This window comes from Choloepus didactylus, chromosome 14 (assembly GCF_015220235.1).
Source record: "Choloepus didactylus isolate mChoDid1 chromosome 14, mChoDid1.pri, whole genome shotgun sequence".
NCBI lineage: Eukaryota > Metazoa > Chordata > Mammalia > Pilosa > Megalonychidae > Choloepus > Choloepus didactylus.
The window spans coordinates 26,023,481-26,046,572 of NC_051320.1; the positions used below are offsets into that span (position 1 = coordinate 26,023,481).

General features: G+C 37.9%; 1 protein-coding gene, 1 non-coding gene and 1 pseudogene across 7 annotated transcripts in view; 1 reads left to right on the forward strand and 2 right to left on the reverse strand.

The window, feature by feature from the left end:
• Positions 1 to 23,092, forward strand: part of SULF1 (sulfatase 1) — a 235,287-nt gene that overhangs the window by 178,728 nt on the left and 33,467 nt on the right. The window contains exon 21 of one of the 6 annotated variants that reach the window (XM_037803042.1): positions 776 to 809. The exons of the other annotated variants lie outside the window; for them this stretch is intronic. Within the exon in view, the coding sequence (XP_037658970.1) occupies positions 776 to 809 (34 nt within the window). The remainder of the gene's footprint in view (positions 1 to 775; positions 810 to 23,092) is intronic. 6 annotated transcript variants of the gene reach the window in all.
• Positions 10,562 to 12,913, reverse strand: LOC119509506 (annotated as a pseudogene).
• LOC119509688 lies at positions 11,278 to 11,384 on the reverse strand. The gene has a single exon (XR_005211753.1). It is a non-coding gene; the product is annotated as a U6 spliceosomal RNA (small nuclear RNA).

Below are 23,092 nucleotides of genomic sequence, written 5' to 3' on the forward strand. Positions count from 1 at the left end.
CAGCTCTCTGTTAATACTTTAGTGGAGTAAGTTGCTAGCCAGGAGAGGATAGATCTTTTGACCACTGACCCTACTCAGCTCAAATCTTTTCAGATATCCTGCTTATCCATTGACATTTTCCTCCAATCTTACAAAAAAAGAAAGAAAACAAGCAAACAAAAAAAAAAACCTGTCTGCTAATGCCTGGAATCTAAACCAACTATTAAAGACACTAGAAATATTCCCAGATATTTTTCCCCAAAAGAACATAGCAGGCTTATTTCTTGGTAATGACATACCAACTCTATGTAGTGAAATCTGAAATTCTCTTAATGGTGAAATGACACACCAGGTGGAGCTGGTTACTACTGTTTATGCTTCAAGTAGCCCTCTCTACATCTAGACTGTTCCTACGCGATAGGATTACTGGATGATTTTTCTGAGTGTTTTGTCTAAAAATAACCAAAATTTAACTTTTACTGAGAATTATTTGGACTTCTGGAGGTACTTTTCTACTGCTTTTAAATTGGCTTTTCTCCTTTCCTCACTCCCCACCCATGTTTCTTGTAAACTTTTTTTTTTTTTTTTTTTGCATCGTAAACCTTTTTATTTATAGCTTTCAATCCTCTTTTTGAACCTGTCTATTAGAAAAGCTCTGTTGGACTTCAGCACTTTCTGTATTTAACACAATATATTTCTTTCTAGGATTTAGATGTTGTGCATGGAAAACTACATTGTGAATGGTTTTATGATTCCTAAAGCTAACATAAGTTACTCTTGTATTTTCCTATATCAGGAAATAAAGATGGAGGAAGCTATGACCTACACAGGTATTCACACTTTTTTATTCTCCTCGGCAGCATTTTTCCCAATAATTGCATGATCCAGACATTTCAACTAATTTCTGTTTCTTACTCTGTTGCACAGAACATAGCTTGGGGTGCATGCATGTTCTAACAGTTTTCTCAACCATATTTTGTCATTGGTTACAGATTGGCCATTTTGCTTTTTAAATCAGTTCACTATCACAGTAAGATATCTTTCGGAGCATTTCCTCCCTCCCATGCTTCTTTGCTTGTTGGATGATGCTTTTAAGCATGGATGATGTGAATGTGAAAAAAAAAAGAAATGGTGTCTTGGGAGTTCTCTGGAGGGGAGGGATTATTTCTTGTGATGCTTACACATTAATTTAGCGTGGTGGGGGCATCATGGAAACTAGTTAGAGGTTTTTATTAAATGTAATGTCAAAGGCACAAAAGGAGAAATGGGAATTTTAAGGGACTGTAAAGCAGAGGTAGGAGGAAACAGAAGGCACTTCTTTGTTAGCGTTTTTAATTAACATTGGTGGTGCCAAATAGTGGTGATGTGATTCTGAAGACCCCGCAGAGGGGTGCCGACTGCAAAGAGTGTGCTGATTGTTGGGGAGGGCATGTCATGTCCACTCAGAAAGGTCTTGACATAGCACATGGGCAATGCTGCTGGAATATTACCTAGGCAATAGTGCCTGACGCTCAAAAACTTCATAAAACTTCACCCCAGTCATTTTATCCCCTCCCCCTTTATCTCACTGTGCTCTGGAGGGGGCCCCAGACACCTGGGGACCATGTCATTTGGTATCTCAACAATGTCAGCCCTTACTAGTTTTCTACTCCAAGCGTAGACCTCAGGTGAGTCTGTTAGAAATGTGCCTTGTGCAGCAATTGGGAACTGCAGGAAGCCTGAGGGCAGGGATGTTTCAGTGCCCTAGTTAATGAATCTTGGGAGAAAAGCTTCTGCTAGTGAAATGTGGACTGAGTTGGCGCCATCCATATCAATATCTTCTCAAAGAAACCAAAGAATAGTGCTGCTCCAGGTCCCCTGTGCTCCCCACTGCCACCCCTCCAGCCTCCTGAGTCATGGTCTCTGGGCCCTTCTTTCAGGTGCCAGCTCATTGTTCTGGCTAGAAGCTAAGTGACAGTAGGAAAGGTGCTGGGGAAGAGGCAAACAAAGAAAAATGAAGGAAGCACGACTTTGGAGGATGTTTTATAATCAATTATATATCTCTCCTTTTTCTTCCCTCTCTTGCCTTTCTTCTTCATTCCTTACCTCACTTTGCCCCCGTGCCAACCCCGGGTCACTCCATACACACACAAGACAGAGCAGAAGAACTGGCTCTGGAGCTGGTCTCACCCCAAAAACGGGCTGACGAGTTAGTATTTCATACTCAAGGGTGATTTTGTGCTGGATTGCATTAAGAAATCTCTGAAATGTGACATTTTTAAGTAGACTTAACACCAAGTACTGACTTTTTTGATGCTCTCCATTTTATAGCTAAAGGATTTTCAATCTGTCCCCCTTTTATGTCTGCCATGAAAAGATAAAAGGGTATTAATGGGTTACTTAAGACAAGCCTGGTCAGAACAGACTGAGGGTCATTCACCATGAAGTCATCCCTGGACAACCTTGAGATTAAGTATATTTAACTGTACCTCAGGTGTATCAGTTAAATGGCAAACATCTAGGACTCTCCTCCACCCCTGTTCCTGCCAGCAACAGTAAATGGGCCAGATCAATTGTTTCTGAGGTCATTTAAAACAGAGCCTTGGCAACTCAAAAATAATTCTTAATAGAATCTTCCTTTTTTGTGAGGTGGCCACTGAAAGCATGCAAGGATGACATGGTGTTTCTATTGATTTTTTTCCTGTAAATTCCTTGTCAAATGACAAATCTAAGGATAGTTTATAACTTAAAATTACTATCCACCATTGCATAATCCATGAAGCAAGCCATCTTTCATTTGATATCTATTTTGCAGGCAGGAAATCATGAGATGGGGTTATTAAAAGATCTTTGCCTAGTCCCGCTTGGTGACTTGCTGGACTCAAATACAGTCTTTGATGTGGCCTTGCTTAATTGTTGTATCATGTTGGATTGAAATGAAGCAGATTCAGAAATATCCGCTATGCTTTGAACTGCTGGAAAGAACTGCCATCTCCCTATGGTATTTACCAGAACACACTCCTCCATTGCTGTAACCACTCAGACTTGAAGAAGCCTTAAGTCTTTAAAAAATTTTTTTAAAGTAAATGTATTTTAATCAAGAAATTTAATTACAAAAAAAGCTTGAGAGAAATAACCAAATTGATGAATTTAAAATTTGAAAATTAAACAGAGTACTATAGAAAATTATCCTGTATAAGATTGACTAACTTGATATTTTTAAAACTGCCTTCTTTTTTTGGCTTTTCAAAAATCAGTCTTTAGACTTCCCCAGGTCTTCAAAGAGCAAATTTGTTCCCCACTCATTTCAGTGTCCTTTTTCCTGCTGTGGCATAAGCATAAGGCAGGGTCAGCTATCAAGCTAGCACTTACCCACAGTGGTCATTTTCCAGTTAGGACAAGCTCAGAGTAAAGGCACAGCTCAGAAAGTGTCATTGACGACTCAGGACTGACTTTTTGGCTTGAGTTGAAGGCAGTAGTTTCTGACTATGTTGCAAGAGAGAGGAGGATCAACAGGATGAGGGAGAGTTTATTTCCCTGTTGTCTGTGAAAGTTGATGCTGCTGCCCTTTGCTGTCCAAGAAGAGCTCCTGGTACCCAGTGGCTGTGCGGAGCCAACAGTCGGTTCCTGGCAGCCTTAAACCACCAGGGCTACTTCCTGGCTTTCACCCCAAGCCTTAACCAGCCAGCAGACCACACCATGCTCCCCCCGCAGCCACCATGCTGCTGTCCCCATGGCTTTTGCTTGTGTTGGTTCTCCTCCCTCTAGAGTGGCAGTCCATGCACTTACAGCTGTGTGTTAGAGGTTGTACAGCACTTGAGTTGCAAGCATGAGCACTGGAACCAGACTATGTTGAGTTCAAATCCCAGACTTGTTCCTAAACATTCGTAGAACAGAGTCTGGCATGTACCAAGCCCCAATAAATGATGGATATTATTAAGTGTAATAATAGCATGCAAAACATTTACACTAATGAAATGGTATGTGAAAGGAAATGAGTGATACCATAATTCCAAAGAATGATACTGTATATATTAATCCAATTTATTTTATATAATTTTACATATTTGTATATATTATATAAACTATACAGATTTTAAAATCATATATTTATGAGTACTTATACTTTCATATATAGGATATATTTATATTAGATTTTTTAAAAAGAGATTCCTTGGCACCTTAACCATATCTGTCATCGGTAACCACGAGTTAAGATACAAGTCCATTTTCTGATCTGCCTAAGCCTTTTGAATGGGAAGAAAAAAATCAAACCTTCATTGTCCTGCTTTGTGTTGCTTTTATGAAGTTTCCCCTTGTTCTCTTCTCTCGTTACTCTTCAGGGACTCAACTGTTTTTCAGCTGACTTGCTATCCCTGTTGGATTCTTCTGTTTAATGTTGTCAAGTCTGAAGTTCACATAGGGCTCTACCAGGAGATGGGTCAGGGTCAGGGTTTGGGCTTAAAGGGTTGGAGGTGAGGTTGGCCTCCAAAGGTGATGAGGGGCCGAGGCTCTGGGTCATGAATCACTCAGGACTACTGTGTGCGATTGTGCGGTTTGCACCCTGCCCAGAGGTGTGCTGTTGAACGGGCATATTTGGCACTGAAATCCAGCTGAAACTCCGCGAGACAAGCCATGTGTCCTCTTGGGGACACGTTTTTCTTCACACAACAAAGGCCAGCCTGCTCAGGGTGAGGGTTTGGGTTAGTCTAAGCTCTGAGAGAATGTTCTTCACTTTTTCCTACTTTCCCACGGATTCCACTCCAGCTGCTGCATTCCTTGTTCCACAGAAGAATCTAAAGTGTAGCACTGGCAGAACTCTTAAGATCCCCCTCAAACTGAAGGTGAAATTTACCTTTAATCTGTTTCTATAGAGAAAGAGAAGAATGAAAGAAAAAATTTGTCCTCATTCATTCATTCAACAAATATTTATTGTACTAAGTGACTTTCTCTATGTAACGTATGGCCTTTAAAGGGATCCAGGCAAGTGTTATAACTGTGTACAAAGCACTTTGGCAGGGGGACAACATGGTGTTAGACAAGCACATGGAAAGCCCCCTAACTCAAGGAGCCAGGGAAAGCTTCCCAAAGAGGTGGCACAAATATTGCATCCTGAAAGAAATATGAGTGACCCAGATACAGGATAGAGTGAAGGGAAGAAGTCAGGCCACCTGGAAGGGACAGCTTGTGCAAAGAAAGTCACAGGGAAGGGAGGAGAGAGAAATGAAGTTCAGAGGTAAGCAGAGCCTGTTTCATGGAGAGTGTGATATATAAGATACCATATAATTTGTCTTCCAAACAGATGGTTTTCATCATGGAAGAAAGTGCTAAAAATTTTAATTTATACAAATTTCTTTTACATACAAAGTAGATCTAAGTAAATGGAGAATCATTCCTTGCTCTTGGATGCAACGAAAACTGTGTAAATATGCCATTTCTCCCCCAGTTGTACTATAAAGTCAGTGCAACCCAGTAAAAAATCTACCTGAATTTAAAGAACTCAAGAAACATCATTCTAAACTTTTTATGGAAGGATATATATTCACAAATAGGTAACAGTCTTATAATTTGAAATATGTAATTCATTGGTCAGTAGATCTATTAAATATTTATAATCAAAAACTGTTCTCTAAACTAAAATTCCAAAAATCTTCAACAATTGCCAAACTGGACAGGATGTTAGTGCAATGAACAGAAACTGGGATGGCCCCAGGCAAACTAGAAAGTGTGATCACCCTCATTTGCCAAATCAAAGGCTCAATCTCTATCCTGGGAGTACTAGGGAGATGCTGAAGAGCTTTAAACTGGGAGAAACAATATGATAGAATTTGGATTGATCAGATTGGGTGATGTGAATAGTTAGAGCTTTTGGGGTCAGAGTGGGTCAGACCTGGCTCTGTCACTTCCCAGTTTTGAGACCATTTGCTAACTGGATTACAGGGCTCAATACGTTCCAGCACTCCTCTGTTTTACATATGTTAAGTTATGTAACCCTCACAATAAATTTTGAAGTCACCTCTAATCCCCATTTTACAAATGAGAAGATTGAGTGACAGAGATTAAGTAACTTTGCAAAGATTATACGTGGTTACGTGGTGGAACCAAAGATTCAAACCCAGGCAATCTGATTTTACCATGTGATTGTTTTGTTTTATTTTAAGCTGATATATTCACACACCATTCAAGCCATCCAAAGTATACAATCAATGGCTCACATTGTAATCACATAGTTGTACATTCATCACCAATTTTAAAACATTTTCAATACTAAAAAAAAAATCTCATACCTTTATCCCATGTACCCCCATTATTGACCCTTACCATTGGTATGGTATGTTTGGTACTGTTTGTGAAAAAATATTAAAACATTATTGTTAACTATGGTCCATAGTTTGCCTTAGGTGCATTTTTCGCCATATACCATTCTATTATTAACTCCTGGTAATAGTGATGTAAATTTTTGTAGTCCATGAAAACACTGTTATATTTGTACTGTTAATCACAATCATTGTCCACCACAGGTTCACTGTGTTATACAGTCCCCTGTTTTATCTTCTAGTTTTCCTTCTAGGGACATACATGACTCTAAACTGCCCCTTTCAACCACAGTCATCATAATGTGCTACCATCACCTCTATCCATTTCCAAACATTTAAATTCAACCTAGTTAAAAATTCTGCATATAAGCATGCAGTACCCATTCTCTACCCTCAAGCTATCTCCCTATAACCTGTATTTTAGATCTTAATTTTATGAGTTTGCTTATTATATTTAGTTGATATTAGTGAGATCATACAATATTTGTCCTTCTGTGTCTAATTTCTCTCAACATAATGTCTTCAAGGTTCATCCATGTAGTTGCATGCATCAATATTTCATTCCTTCTTGCAGCTGAATAATATTCCATTGTATGTTTATACCACATTTTGTTTATTCATTTGTTGATGGACACTTGGATTGTTTCCATATTTTGGAAATTGTGAATAATGCTGCTATGAACATCAGCGTGTAAGTGCCTATTCACATTCTTGGCTTTGATTCCTTCTGACTATATATCTAGTAGTGGGATTGCCAGGTCATAGGGCTGTTCTAGACTTACCTTCCTGAGGAACTATCAGACTGCCTTCCACTACCCTTCCACACCACCAATAATAAGTGTTCCTATTTCTCCACATCTCCAACAAATAAAGTTTTCTGTTTATTCAATAGTGGACACTGTATTCGGCATGCTTTTTCGCCATTTGTATTTCCTCTTTGGAAAAATATCTATTCATGCCTTTGCCCATCCTTTAATTTGGTTGTTTGTCTTTTTATTGTTGAGTTGTAGAATCTCTGTATGCATCCTAGCTATTAAACCTTTATCAGATATGTGGTTTCCAAATATTTTCGCCCATTGTGTAGGCTGCCTTTTCACTTTTTTGACAAAGTCCTTTTTTGCACAGAAATATTCAATTTTGAGGAGGTCCTTTTTATCTATTTTTTTCTTCAGTTGCTTGTGTTTTGGGTGTCAAGTAGAAAAAGCATCTGCCTACCATAAGATAATTGAAAATGCTTCCCTACATTTTCATCTAGGAGTTTTGTGGCCAGGGCTCTTATACTTATGTTTTTGATCCATTTTGAGTTCATTTTTGTATAGGGTGTGAGATAGGCATCCTCTTTCATTTTTTTGAATATGGATATTCAGTTCTCCCAATACCATTTGTTGAAGAGACTATTTTCTCCCAGTTCTGTGGACTTGGAAGACTTGTAAAAAATCAATTGACCATAGATGTAAGTGTCCATTTCTGAACTCTCTGTTTGATTCCATTGATCAGTATGCCTAGCTTTATGCCAGTACCATGCTGTTTTGACACTTTAGCTTTGTAATATGCTTTAAAGTCAGGAAGCATGAGTTCTCCCACTTCACTCTTCTTTTTCAAGATGTTTTTGGCTATTTGAGGTCCCTTACCCTTCCAAATAAATCTGATGTTTGACTTTTCCCTGTCTTCAAAGTAGGCCATTGGAATTTTGATTGGGATTGCATTGATTCTATAAATCAATGTGGGTAGAAATGACTTCTTAACTATGTTTAATCTTCTGATCCAGAAACATGGAATATCCTTCCATTTATTTAGGTTGTCTGATTTCTTTTAGCATTGTTTTGCAGTTTTCTGAATACAGGGCCTTTACATCCTTGGTTAAATTTCTTCTAGATATTTGATTCTTTCAGTTGCCATTGTAAAGTTTTTTTCCTTGATTTCCACCTGAGATTGCTCATTACTAGTGTACATCGATCTTGTATCCTGCCACTTTGCTGAACTCCTTTATTAGCTCTATAGCTTTGTTGTAGATTTTTGGGGACTTTCTAAATAGAGGATCATGTCATCTGCAAATAGTAGGGTTTTACTTCTTTCTTTCTGATTTGGAGGACTTTTATTTCTTTTTCTTGCCTAATTATTCTTGCTATAACTTCTAGCACAATAGTGGATAAGAGTAGTGAGAGAAGGCATCCCTGTCTTGTTCCTGATCTTAAATTTAAATAGAAAGCTTTCAGTCTTTCACTATTGAATACAATGTTAGCCATGGGTTTTTCACATATGCCCTTTACCACAATGAGGAAAGTTCCTTCTATTCCTATCTTTTGAAGTGTTTTTATTAAGAAAGGATGCTGGATTTTGTCAAATGCTTTTTCTGCATCAGTCGAGAGGATCATGTGGTTTTTTTCCCTTCAATTTGTTAATGTGGTATATTACATTAATTGATTTTCTTGTGTTGCATCACCATTCCACTTGATCATGCTGTATAATTCTTTTAATGTGCTGTTGGATTCAATTTGGGAGTTTTTTGTTTTTGTTTTGTTTTTGAGGTTTTTTTTTTTTTGCATCTATATTCATTAGAGAGATTGGTCTATAATTTTCTTGCAGTATCTTCACCTAGCTTTGGTTTTAGGGTGATGTTAAATTCATAGAATGAGTTGGGTATTGTTCACTTCTCTTCAACTTTTTGGAAGAGTTTGCACAGGATTGGTGTTAATTGTTCGTGGAATGATTGGTAGAATTCACCTGTGAAGCAGTTTGGTCCCGGGCTTTTCTTTGTTGAGAGGTTTCTGATGACTAATTCAATCCTTTACTTGTGATTGGTTTGCTGAGGTCCTCTGTTTCTTCCATAGATAGTGTAGGTGGTTTATGTGTTTCTAGGAAGTTGTTCATTTCATCTAAGTTGTCTGATGTATTGGCATACAGACGTTCATAATATCCTCTTATGAATCGTTCTTATTTCTGTGTGGTTAGTAGTAATGTCCTCCCTCTCATTTCTGATGTGATTTACATCTTCTCTCTTTTTGTCTTTGTCAGTCTAGTTAAGAGTTTGTCAATTTTATTGATCTTCCCCAAGAATCAACTTTTGCTTTTATTGAGTCTCTCTCTTTTTTTAATTCTCAATTTCATTTAGTTCTGATCTAATCTTTGTTATTTCTTTCCTTCTGCTTGCTTTGGGGTTAGTTTGCTGTTATTTCTCTAGTTTCTCCAGGTATGCAGTTAGGTCCTTGATTTTAGTCCTTTCTTCCTTTTTAATGTAGGCATTTAGGGCTATAAATTTCCCTCTCAGCAGTGCCTTTGCTGCGTCGCATTAGTTTTGAAATGTTGTGTTCTGCTTTTTATTATCTCTAGATACTGCTAATTTCTCTAAAATTAAGAATGTGTTAGTTAACCTCCATATATCTGTGAATAATCCCATTTTCTGCTTGTTATTGTTTCCCAGCTTCATTCCAGTATGATCAGAGGAAGTGCTTTGTATAATTTAAATCTTTTAAATTATATTTATATATTTTATTGAAACTTGTTTTGTGATCCAATATGTGGTCTGTCCTGGAGAATGATCCCTGTGTACTTGAAAAGAATATATATCTTGCTGTTTTGGGGTACGTGTTCTGTAAATGTCTGTTATATCTAGTTCATTTATCACTTTATTCAAGTTCTCTGTTTCCTTATTGATCCTTTATATGTTCTATCTATGGATGAGTTTGGTGTATTGAAGTTTCAACTGTTATTGTAGAGATGTCTATGTTCCCTTCAGTTTTGCCAGTGTTTGCCTCATGTATTTTGGGGCATCCTGGTTTGGTGCATAAATATTTGTTATTTCTTCTTGGTGGTTTGCCCCTTTTATTAATATATATTGCCCTTGGACTCATAACATTTTTGCATTTAAAGTCTGCATTTTGTCTGATAGATTCTTTTTTTTGTTATTGTTTGCATGAATATCTTTTCCCAGCCTTTCACTTTCAACTTATTTGTGTCCTTGGATCTAAGGTGAGTCTCGTGTAGACTTCGTATAGATAGATCATATTTTTAGTACATTCTGCTAGTCTCTGTCTTTTTTTTATTATTATATAAAAAATAGAAGTTTTTACTGCGTTCTTTAAATAACTAGTCCATGTTTTTCTTCTCATTGAAAAAGTTTTTAATCACGTATATAATTAATTAGACCAAAATGAAAAACAGATATTTTGTAAATGTGTCATGAGTGACAGAACCTTACTTTTTTGTAGAGGACCTTCATCCGAATAAAGTCATGAGTTTTTCAATAAAGCTCCACTGAGTTTTCTGGCAATTTCCATGGGAATGGGTTAGATAGAAAGATGGTCTTTGAGTTTGTCCATGATTTCAATCATCTTGTTGGCTGGAGTCACCATTCACAGTTTGCAGGGGCCTCATGGGTACATCATCAAAAGACCATCTGCCTCCCAGGCATGTGTTGCTCTACTCCTGCACCGAGTAGTGAAATCTCAAGATAACCTTCTCATATTGAAATTCTTCCTCTGCACTTGCAAATATTAGCTTATCTTTGTTTTGGTTGCTCTATTTCTTTTTGGAATTGCTTTTTCCTGTTTCCACAAATGTCTTACTAATCAGAAGGTAGAATTTTTCTGAATTTCCACATTGCTTGTTCATTTTGCGTGCCTCGGTCAGTTCTTTCTGAAGTTGCTGGTGCACGGGCAGGGCAATCTGCGGAGGAACATCAATGAAACTTTCACTCAGCAGTAAGCCCACAAGCTTGGTGGGGTCATTTAAAAAAACTTGTCCAGTTGTTCAACCGCGTTCCTTTACAGCTCTTCTCACAGAAGCTTAGAATCAACTCTTTAATTTGTTCAGCATACTGGGTACCCTTTCGTTCAGTTAAATTTCAAAGGCTTATGAAACCAAAAATCTCATCTTCATCAACATCCACATCATTGTCACTGTCTTCTGAAACATTACACTCCCAGTGTGGCTCTGCTGTATTAAGAGATCTGTTAGTTCTGCCGTGTTCACAGATGCCTTTAGGAAAAGCTGGTGCAGTAATAAAAAAAAAGAACACTTCCCGAATTTGTGTGTTATCCTTGTGCAGGGGCCGTGCTAATCCTCTCTGTATCATTCCAATTTTAGTATATGTGCTGCCGAAGCTAGCTCTAGTCTCTGTCTTTTGATTGGAGAGTTTAATGAATTAACATACAATGTTATTGCTGTAAAGGCAGTACTTAATTCAACCATTTTATCCTTTGGCTTTTATGCAATTTTTCCAGTTTGCTAAAGCTGCCAGAATGCAAAATACCACAAATGGATTGGCTTTTACAATGGGGGTTTATTAGTTCACAGATTTACAGTTCTGAGGCCATGAAAATGTCCCAATTAAGGCATCAACAAGACGATAACTTCTCTGAAGAAAGGCCAATGGCATCTGGGGTTCCTCTATCATATGTGAAGGCACATGGCCAGAGTCTGCTGATCCTCTCCTATGTTTAGCTTCTCGTTTCCATGGCTTTCTCCAAAATGTCTCTGGGCTTCTGTCATAGCTTCTCACAGCTTCTCCTAAGAAGCAAACTCTGGATTACATATCTTAGCTTCTCTGAACTTCTTCAAAATGTCTCTGCCTTTTATCCTCTCACAAAGGCCTCCAACAAGGGAACCAAGACCCATCCTGAATAGGCAGTGTCACATCTCTATGGAAACAATCTAATCAAAAGGTCCCACCCGCAGTAGGTCCATCCCCACAAGACTGGATTAAACGAACATTGTTTTCTGGCGTACATAACAGATCCAAACCACCGTCATATATTATTTTTGTCTCTTTTTGTAGTTACCCTTACTGATAATCTTCATGTCTGAACTCCATTCCAAGCCTCTCATATCTTTTCCTTTCAGCCTGCAGAACTCCCTTTAGTATTTCTTGTAGGCCAGGTCTCTTGCTGATGAACTCTCTGTTTCTGTTTTATCTGTGAATGTTTTAAACTCTCCCTCATTTTCGAAGGACAGTTTTGCCAGATAAAGTATTCTGGGTTCCAGTTTTCTCTTTCAGTACCTTAAATATATTTATCATACCACTGCGTTTTCACCTCTATGGTTTCTGATAAGTAGATGGGGACTTATTCTTTTTGAGCATCCCATATGTCTGATGAATTGCTTTTCTCTTGCTGCTTTCAGAATTCTTTCATCTTTGGCAGTTGACGTATTTATTAATATGTGTTTTGGAGTAGGTCTATTAGGATTTATTGTGTTTGGAGTATGTTGCGCTTCTTGGACTTGTATCCTTCTGTCTTTCATAAGTGTTGGGAAATTTGGGGCCATTATTTCCTTAAATATTCTTTCTGACTCTTTTTCCTTCTCTTCTACTTCTGGGACATCCATGATGTGTATGTTCATACACTTGATGTTGTCATTCAGTTCCCTGAGACCCTGATCAAATTTTTCCATTATTTTCTCTATCTGCTCTTTTGTCGATTTTATTTCAGATGTCCTATCTTCTAGGTTGCTGATTCTTTCTGCCTGTTCAAATCTGCTGTTGTATGCCCCTAGGATATTTTTAATCTCATCTCATTTAATCTTATGCCTTTCATTCACATAAAATCTGTTATTTTTCTTTGCATGCTTCCAAATTCTTCTTTATGCTCACTCAGTGTCTTCATAATATCCCTTACCTCTTTAGCCATATTTTCCTTCATCTCCTTAAATTGGTTTAGGAAATTTGTTTAAACATCTTTCATTTGTTTTTTCAAATTCTGTATTTCCTCCAAGTTTTTAATTCATTCCTTTTAATGGGCCAATATCCTCTTGTTTCTTAGTATGACTTGTAATGTTTGGCTGGTATCTGGGCATTTGAAGATCCCTTTCTTGTCTAGGATTTTGTTTTGATTGGGTTCATACTGAAGCTCTTCCTTGGCCCTTGGTTCATCAGTAGTTCACAGCCGAAACTGAGCCAGGGACCCACACACGGAGCACAGGTCAATTCCAAATGTCCCTAGGGAGAAGGGCAGGAAAGCAGCTTCCAAAGGATGCACATTTCCTGCCTGCCCAGCAGATGGTGCTTTTTGGCAATCTATTCCCCATGCCCTACAGAAGCAGAGTATTTTCAGCTCTATGTCCAGTCAGCTTTAACACTGGGACTTATTCTTTTTGAGCATCCCATGTGCAGCTGCCCAGAAAGGGCCAAGGCTGGAGGACCCAGAGGTCCAATTTTGCTGGCCAACAGTTGAATCAGAACTCTGCTGTGTCCCCCTCTCTTCTTAGGGCTGGGGTTTTCTCTGCTCTCTCAAGCAGTAGCAGACCACTGACCAGGAGCTGGGTAGACCAGAAGCCTTATGTCCTGAAGGTGGGGGGTAGGTACCAGGAGCTGAAGCCAAGTGAGTCATTCACCATAGTCTCTCCATCTCTTTGTCCCACACTTCTGTGAATGTTGCATGGTACTCCCCTCATCTGAGCCCCAGAGCAGCTGCTTTGCACATTTTCTGCCTGTCCTCGAGGTGTTTTTGGTGGTGGAGTGAGCTTTGCCACTCCTTATTCTTCTGTATTCCCAGAAGTCCATAGCATGTGCTTCTAATTTGTATAATGATTCTCTTGAACAAATAATTCATTTAAACTCTATGACTTAACTTTCTCATCTATAAAAAAGGCAATAGTAATACATTGAAAGGATTACAGATTATACCTGAAAAGTTCTTAGCACATAGGAAGCCCTGGACAAATTTGATTCTATGATTGGTGTTTGATAATCAATTTGGATAGAGAGAGAGAAATTATATCAAGAGCCCAGGAATTTTGAAGGACATTTGCCTTTAAGTTAATGGATAATAAAATTAGCAGTTTTACCACTAGTTAAGTATTAAGTAAGAGACATGGTTGTGTGCATTTACCATTAAGGGGGGTATGTCGTTTTACGCAGCCATTGACTTTACAAAACTATTGATCTATAGTTGTGATATATTTTAGAGGCACTGTATTTACATACTACCTTCTTAGTTGAACCTTCATTACCTTTTATTTATAGAGTAAGTAGTTGTTTCTGCAATTCATCAATAAAATTATTTAGGTTAGAAATTTACAATCATCTACACATAGCAAATGCCTATAAATAGGCATTTATGATTGGCTTTTGGTCACTATGCATGCTACTAAATTCAGGGTCTTTGATATTCCAAACCCCAAACTCAATTCCATTTCAAGATAAAGCATGCTTTGTTTCAATCAGCATGAAAATCACCCAAAATATACACTGGTTTGGGCCCAAATATTGGAATCCATGTGTCTTCAGAGAAACACTCAGAGAGCAGTGGAAAACAAGGAGGGGCTTAGGAGAAAGAAGCAGATGTATTAATGCAGAAACTCTGTTCTGGCTTTCCCCATTTGAAAATCAAGTTACTGTCCATGTGAACTCAAATTTGAGAGAGAATATCTACATTAAATAAAATATACAAAATAGCAGTGATCAACAACAAAACTATAATGCTGTATGATTTTCTGGTGGACCTATAATTTGCATCTTGAAATTGCAGGCATCTGCCCAGGTTACATTCAAAGTTAGCTGTTGAACACAGGTACCCAGAATCTTCTGCAGATGAACACTGTGATGGTTGCACTGAAGCAGTGCTGAAGAAAACCAGAGAAGGGAAGGTGGGGTCAGAAAAGGCTCTGACAACACTTCAATGTAATCTTGAAGGCTTAGAGCTGACGAGGAAGATTTGTTAGGGAAACGTATTTGAACAAATGTAGCACGAAGGTCAGAGATAGCCTGGTGCTTTCAGGAAATTGTACACGGTTCCATGAAACTAGGGCAGCAGCATGTGGGAAGGGAAGAAGTGAGACTGGAGAAGTGGGTAAGAGTTGTGCTATCTCAGTAGAAACAATCGTTTCTCCTTACTACACCGTTCATTGTTGTTGCTTCTAACACTGCTCCAGGAAGAGTTAAGTTCCATGTATACAAACTATCTCACTTATCCATCTGTAGACTGTGGTGTGAGGTAATTATTTGGTCATGGTTTGAAAAGCATGTGTCACCTAGAGAGAAAGGTGGCTGCGCTTTACGCCTGGGCATGTTCTTGAATTTCCCTTGGTGGTTTCACTGCCTTTCTACTGGGATTGAGATGAGAGTTACCAGTCATGTGACATCAACTACCTTTATTCCGAGAACTCACTTTTCAGAAGTTAGATATCCATACCCTTCCTCTCTGAACAAAGAACTTCATAAAGGCCCAAGAAAAAGGTTTCATTTTGTGGGATGCAGATTGGTAGGAGGACACACACATGGAAAATTTGTTCTAATGTCTGATAAAATTTTTAGCTTTATGTTTTGATATAATCTAACATCTACAACAAGGTTGCAAATATAGTACCAAGAACTTACGCCACATTTACATTTTCATTTTCTCTTGTTCTTTCTTTTTCTACACACATAGTGTACACATAAACACCTACACACACATTTAAAAACAATAACTTGAATAATTTGGAAACATACTCCTTTATATATAAATACATAGATAAGTATTTCCCTAGAACAAGAACTTTGTTACATAACTGTGGTATATTTATTAAAATCAGGCTTTTTAACAGCTACAATACAGTTATCTCAATCACAATCCTTATTTAAATTTGCCAATTGTCCCAGTAATGTCATATTTACTTTTTTGTGTCATTTTATTTTCTCATCTGGGATGCAATCAAGGATCACACATTGCAGTGAACTATCGTATCTTTTAATTCTCCTTTAATCTTGGATAGTTCCTCAACTTTTCATTGTCTTTTGTGATATTGTGAAGAGTACAGGCCAGTTATATTTTGTAAAATGTCCCTCATTTGGTATTTCTCTGATGTTTCCTCATGATTGGACAGAGATTGTGCATTTTGGACAGGAATCCCTGAAAAGTACTGCTGTACCCTCAGGCCATCTAATCAGGAAGTGCATGACCTCTATTTGGTAGTATTGACTTTGCTTATTTGGTTAAGGTCTTATTTGCTAGGTTAATCCATTATAAAATTATTTTTCCTTTTCTAATTAATAAGTAGATTATGGGGGAGTGTTTTTAGAACATGTAATACTCTGTTCCTCATCAAACTTTCATCCATTGATTTTGCATGCATTCAAGATTCTTCCCAGAATTATGAAGGCTGCAAAACGGTGATTTTTCCCACTGTCATTTCCTCTACATTTCTTGTAAGTGGTATCCCATAAGAAAGAGATTTCCTTCTTCCTTTCTTTCTTTCTTTCACTCTGGATTTATAGATACTTATTTTATTCCATTGATATTCTTTTTCTGTCATAATTTGTTTTGATACTCAAAATGTCCCAAAAATGGCCAGAGGGTGCCCCTGCTGTATCCTTTTGACATGTCCCTATCACTTTTTGGAGCACTTCATCGCTTTTTGACCTAACAATATGCTCCAGGTTCATCTTGTATTTTTCCTGCCCCATATCTGGAATCAGCCATTTCTCCAAAGGGCCCCAGTTCCTTTTTTTTTTCCCCATTTAGAGAGGTTTTAGGTTTACAGAACAACCATGCATAAAATACAGGATTCCCATGTAGCACCCCACCATCAACACCCTGCATTGGTGTGGATCATTTGTTACAATTTATAACACATTGTTATACTTGTGCTATTAAAGTCCATGGTTTAATTTAGGACACACTGTTTGTGTACTGTAGTTCCATGGATTTTTAAAAAATTTTTATTCTGTTACCATATATACCACCTAACATTCCCCTTTTAACCACATTCAAATTTATATTTCAGTTCTGTTAATTATGTTCACAATGTTCTGCTGCCATCACCACTATCCATTACAAAAACATTTTCATCATTCCAAATAGGAACCCTGTACATTTGAAGCATTAATTTCTCATTCCCTATACCTACCCCATCCCTGGTAACCCATGTTCTAGATTCTGACTCTATAAGTTTTTTTATTTTAGTTGTTTCAAATCTGTGAGGTCATACAATATTTGTCCTTTTGTGTCTGGCTTATTTCATTCAACTGGATGTCTTCAAGATTCATCCATGTTGTTGCCTGTACCAGCACTTCATTTTTCTTTACTGCTGAATAGTATTCCATTGTGTGTCTATAACTTCATTTTGAATCGGCCATCTTATCCTTTGGTTTATGTTTGCCATATTTTTCCCTCTCTCTATTAATATCCTTTATTGTACCCATACTGAATCTCTTTAGTACTGAACCTTTCTCCAAGTCTCTCTGTCCTGTCTTTGTTTCTCTGTAGGGCTCCCTTTAGTATCTCCAGTAGGGCAGGTCTCTTGTTAGCAAATCCTCTCAGCATTTGTTTGTCTGTGAAAAATTTAAGCTCTCCCTCAAATTTGAAGGAGAGCTTTGCTGGATAAAGTATTCTTGGCTGGAAATTTTTCTCACTCAGAATTTTAAATATATCGTGCCACTGCCTTCTTGCCTCCATGGTGGCTGCTGAGTAGTCACTACTTAGTCTTATGCTGTTTCCTTTGTATGTGGTGAATTGCTTTTCTCTTGCTGCTTTCAGAACTTGCTCCTTCTCTTCTGTGTTTGACAGTGTGATCAGTATATGTCTCAGAGTGGGTTTATTTGGATTTATTCTATTTGGAGTTCGCTGAGCATTTATGATTTGTGTATTTATGTTGTTTAGAAGATTTCGGAAGTTTTCCCCAACAATTTCTTTGAATACTCTTCCTAGACCTTTACCTTTTTCTTCCCCTTCTGGGACACCAATGAGTCTTATATTTGGATGTTTCATATTATCTATCATATCCCTGAGGTCCATTTCGATTTTTTCAGTTTTTTTCCCCATTCTTTCTTTTATGCTTTCATTTTCCATTCTGTCGTCTTCCAGGTCACTGATTCGTTGTTCAACTTCCTCTAGTCTTGTACTATGAGTGTCCAGAATCTTTTTAATTTGGTCAACAGTTTCTTTAATTTCCATAAGATCATCCATTTTTTTTATTTAGTCTTGCAATGTCTTCTTTATGCTCTTCTAAAGTCTTCTTGATTTCCTTTATATCCCGTACTATGGTCTCATTGTTCATCTTTAGTTCTTTGAGTAGCTGCTCTAGGTGCTGTGTCTCTTCTGGTCTTTTGATTTGGGTGCTTGGGCTTGGGTTATCCATATCGTCTGGTTTTTTCATATGCTTTATAATTTTCTGTTGTTTTTGGCCTCGTGGCATTTGCTGAACTTGATAGGGTTCTTTTAGGGTTTGTAGACCTATTGAAGTCCTTATCTCTAAATTATCAGATCTACAGCTTTGTGGAGTACACTTTATCTAACTAACCAGCAGGTGGCGTCCACGAGCCACCGGTTCTCCACAAGCCAGTTCTTCCCTGCTTAGCCTTTTTGGTGAGTGGGGGAGTGAGTCTTGTGGGGCCCAATTGGTGTACCAAGCTTGCGTGTGTAGTTGGTGTTGCCTGCCCTGTATGTGGGGCGTGTTTCTGGGCAGTCGGGGAGGGGGGTGGCCCTAACAATCAAATCTCCCTGGTGATCCTAGAGTTTTAAAGCTGCTGCAATAGTCTAATCCTTCAGTTCAGTCCTGCCACAGTTTGTCTCTGCCACTGACCCACTAGTCCTTGGTATTGGCATATGGCTCCTGAGACTTGCAAGTGGGCCCCTCTTCCAGGCTGTGCACCCCGGGTCCTCTGTTGAGGGATGACTGTGCTATGTCACAGGTGAGTGCCGTCCCCCCAGGGCAGTTCTGGGCTGCTGGGCTGTGTAGGGAGGCTCCCAGTCTGCTCAAATGATGGCTGAATGGGGCTTTGTTAATTCACACTGCTCCACCTTCCCAACTCTGGGACAATCAGCTGAGGTTGCAGGGAAGGCTAATGTCCACGCCCAGTTTTGTGGTGTGTGCCTGTTATTTGAAGCACTTCCGTCACACTGGGTTGTCTGGGGCAGTTCTGGGCTATGGGGCTGGCGATGGGCAGGAGTGTTTCCTGTCCACCAGGATGGTGGCTGTGAGCGGACACCCCCCTTTTCTTGGGAAGTTGTGGTGTTTAGTGAATTTTCTCAGCCACTGGATTATTGCCTTTTGTCTCAGAGCTCTCTTAGTTCTGCTCTTGACTTGACGTGCCCAAATTGCAATTCTTTGAAGCTTTCTGTATTGGGCTTAGATTTCGCTGATCTCAGCAGTTCGACATTTTCATGAGTGTTGTATGAAGTATGCCCAAAGACAGATTGCTCTGTGGTGTCCAGTCCACGCAGTTCCTGGCTTTCTACCTACTTTCCTGGAGGAGTAACTAAAACATACAGCTCACCAGTCTGCCATCTTGCCCCGCCTCCCTCCTATAACTTCATTTTGTTTATCCATTCATCACTTGATGGACATTTGGGTTGTTTCTATTGTTTGGCAGTTGTCAATAATGCCGCTGTGAACATCAGCATGCAAATATCTGTTCAAGTCCCTGCTTTCAATTCTTTTGTGTAGACCTAGGAGAGAGATTCTAGGTCATATGGTACTTCTATACTTAGCTTTCTCAGGAACCACAAAACTGTCTTCCACAGGGGCTGCACCATTTTACATTCCTACCAGCAATGAATGAGTGTTCCTATTTGTCTGCATCTTCTCCATCACTTGTTATTTTTGGTCTTTTAATAGCAGCCATTTTAATGGGTGTGAAATGGTATTTCATTGTGGTTTTGATTTGCATTTCCTTGATGGCTAATGATGTTGAGCATCTTTTCAGGTGCTTTCTGGCCATGTGTATATCTACTTTGGAGAGATATCTGTTCACGTCTTTTTCCCATTTTTTAATTGTGTTGTTTATGTTTTTCTTGTTAAGTTGAAGAATTTCTTTAATTTTTTAATTTTGCTAAGTCCTCATTTATCTATTTTTTTTATTTTGTTACTTGTGTTTTAGGTGTGAAGTCTAAGAAACCATTGCCTAATACAAGGTCCTAAAGATGTTTCCCTATAGTTTCTTCTAGAAGTTTTATAATTTTGGCTCTCATATTTAGCTTATTGGCCCATTTTGAGTTAATTTTTATATGTGGGTTTAGGGTAGGGGTCCTCCTCCTATTTTTGCAAATGGAGATCCAGTTTTCCCAGCACCATTTGTTGAAGAGTCTATACTTTCCCAATTGAGTGTTTTTTTGCCACCTTGTCAAAAATCAGTTAGCTGTAAATGTGAATATTGATTTCTGAGTTGTCAGTTCTATACCCTTAGTCTATATGTCTGTCCTTGTGCCAGTATCATGCTGTTTTGATTACTGTGAATTTGTAATAAGTTTTAAGATCAGGAAGTGCAAATCCTCCAACTTCATTCTTTTTCAAGGTGGTTTTAGCTTTTCAGGTCCCCTTGCCCTTCCATATAAATTTGATGATTGGTTTTTCCATGTCTGTAAAGAAGGTTGATGTAATTTTGATTGAGATTCCCCTGAATCTATAAATGGTTTTGGGTAATATTGACATCTGAACAATATTTAGTCTGTCTATCCATGAACACAGAATGTCCTTCCATTTAGTTAGGTCTTCTTTCATTTCTTTTAGCAATGTTTTGTAGTTTTTTATGTGTACAAATCCTTTACATCCTTGGTTGTATTTATTCCAAAATGTTTTACTCTTTTAGTTGCTACTGTGAAATGGAATTTTTCTTTGATTTCTTCTGATTGTTCATTGCTTGTGTATAGAAACACAACTGAGTTTTGGGTGTTGATCTTGTACCTTGCCACTTTACTGAATTCATTTATTAGCTTTGTTGTAGATTTTTCATGATTTTCTGTATGGTGGACCATATCGTCTGCAAATAGGGAAAGTTTTACTTCTCTCTTTCCAATCTAAATGCCTTTTATTTCTTTTTCTTGCCTAAGTGCTCTGGCAAGAACTTCAGTACAATAACTAAATAACAGTGGTGACAGTGGGTGTCTTTATCTTGTTCCTGATGTTAGAGGGGAAGCTTTCAGTCTTTCACCATTAAGGTAGGAAGTTAAGCTGAAGGCTTTTCATATATGCTTTTTATCATGCTGAGGAAGTATCCTCATATTCCTACTGTTGTAATTGTTTTTATCAAGAAAGGATGCTGTAGTTTGTCAGTGCCTTTTCTGCATCAGTTGAGATGATCATGTGTTTTTATCCTTCACTCTATTAATTTCATTACATTAATGTATTACATAAAGTGGTGTATTAATTTATTTTTTTATGTTGAACCAACCTTGCATTACCAGGGATAAATTCCACTTGATCCTGGTGTATAATTCTTTTAATATGCTGTTGGATTCCAGTTGTTAGTATTTTATTGAGGATTTTTGCATCTCTATTCATAAGAAATATTAGTCTGTAATTTTCTTGTAGAATCTATCTGGCTTTGGTGTGAGGGTGGGGTTGGCCTCATAGAATGAGTTAGGGAGTGTTCCCTCCTCTTCACATGTTTGGAGGAGTTTGAGAAATAAGTCTTCTTGGAATGTTTGATAGAATTCCCTTGTGAAGCCATCTGGTCTGGAATTTTCTTAGGAAGTTTTTGATTACTAATTCAGTCTCTACTCGCAATTGGTTTTTTGAGATCTTTTTCTTCTTGAGGCACTGTAGGTAGTTTGTGTGTTTCTATGAATTTGTCCATTTCATCTACGTTATCTAATTTATTGGCAGCTAGTTGTTCATAGTATCCTCTTACAGTCCTTTTTATTTCAGCAGGGTTAGTAGTAATGTCCCCTTTTTCATTACTGATTTTATTTGTATCCTCTCTTTTTTTCTTTGTCAGACTGAAGACTTGTTGATCTTTTCAAAGAAAACTTTTGGTTTTGTTGATTCTCTTTTTTTCTTTCTGTTTGTTTGTTTCTTTTTCATTTATCTCCACTCTGGTTTTTTTTTATTATTTCCTTTCTTCTGCTCACTTTGGGTTTAGTTTGCTAAAGTAAATACTTGTTCTATTTCTTCCAGTTTTGAGGCTACATCTCTATTTGAAGTCTTGTCTTCTTTTTTTAATGTTAGCATGTAGAGCTATAAACTTTCCTTTCAGCTGTGCCTTTGCTGCTTCACATAAGTTTTGGGATGGTGTATTTTCATTTTCATCCACCTCAATATATCTCCTAATTTTGCTTCCGATTTCCTCTTTAACCCATTTGTTGTTTAAGAATACACTGTTTAATTTCCATATAGTTGTGGATTTTCCATTCTCCCTCTGTTATTGATTTCTAGCTTCTTTCCATTGTGGTTGGAGAATATGCATTGTATGATTTCAGTAGTTTTAAATTTGAGATGTGTTTTGTGGCCCAACATATTTTATCCTGGAGAATGATCCATTGCACTCAAGAAAAATGTGTATTCTGTTTTCATTGGGTGCAGTGTTCAATATATGTCTATTAAGTGTACTTGGTTTAGTGTGTCATTCAAGTCCTGTACTTCCTTATCAGTCTTCTGACTAGATGTTCTATCCATTATTGGGAGTGGTATGTGAAAGTCTCCTACTATTAATGTAGAACTATCAAATTCTCCCTTAAAATCTGTCAGTATTTACTTCTTATATTTTGGGACTCCGCTGTTAGGTGCATATGTATTTATAATTGTTATATCTTCCCATTAAATTGTCCGTTATCTTTATTTTAATGACCATTTTTGTCCCTTATAACTGGTTTTGACTTAAAGTATATTTTATCTGATAGTAGTATAGCCACCTCAGCTCTCTTTTGGTTACTACTTGCATGGTATATTTTTTTCCATCCTTTCACCCTTAACCTATTTGTATCTTTGGCATTAAGGTGAGTCTCTTACAGACAGCATATACTTGGGTCATGCTTTCTTTATCTAGTCTGCCAGTCTCTGCATTTTGACTAGAGGGTTTAATCCATTTACATGTAATATCACTACTGATAACAAAGGACTTTCCTCTCCCATTTTTTATTTAGCCTTTGTTAGTCCTATACCTTTTTTTCCCCTCTCTTCCATTA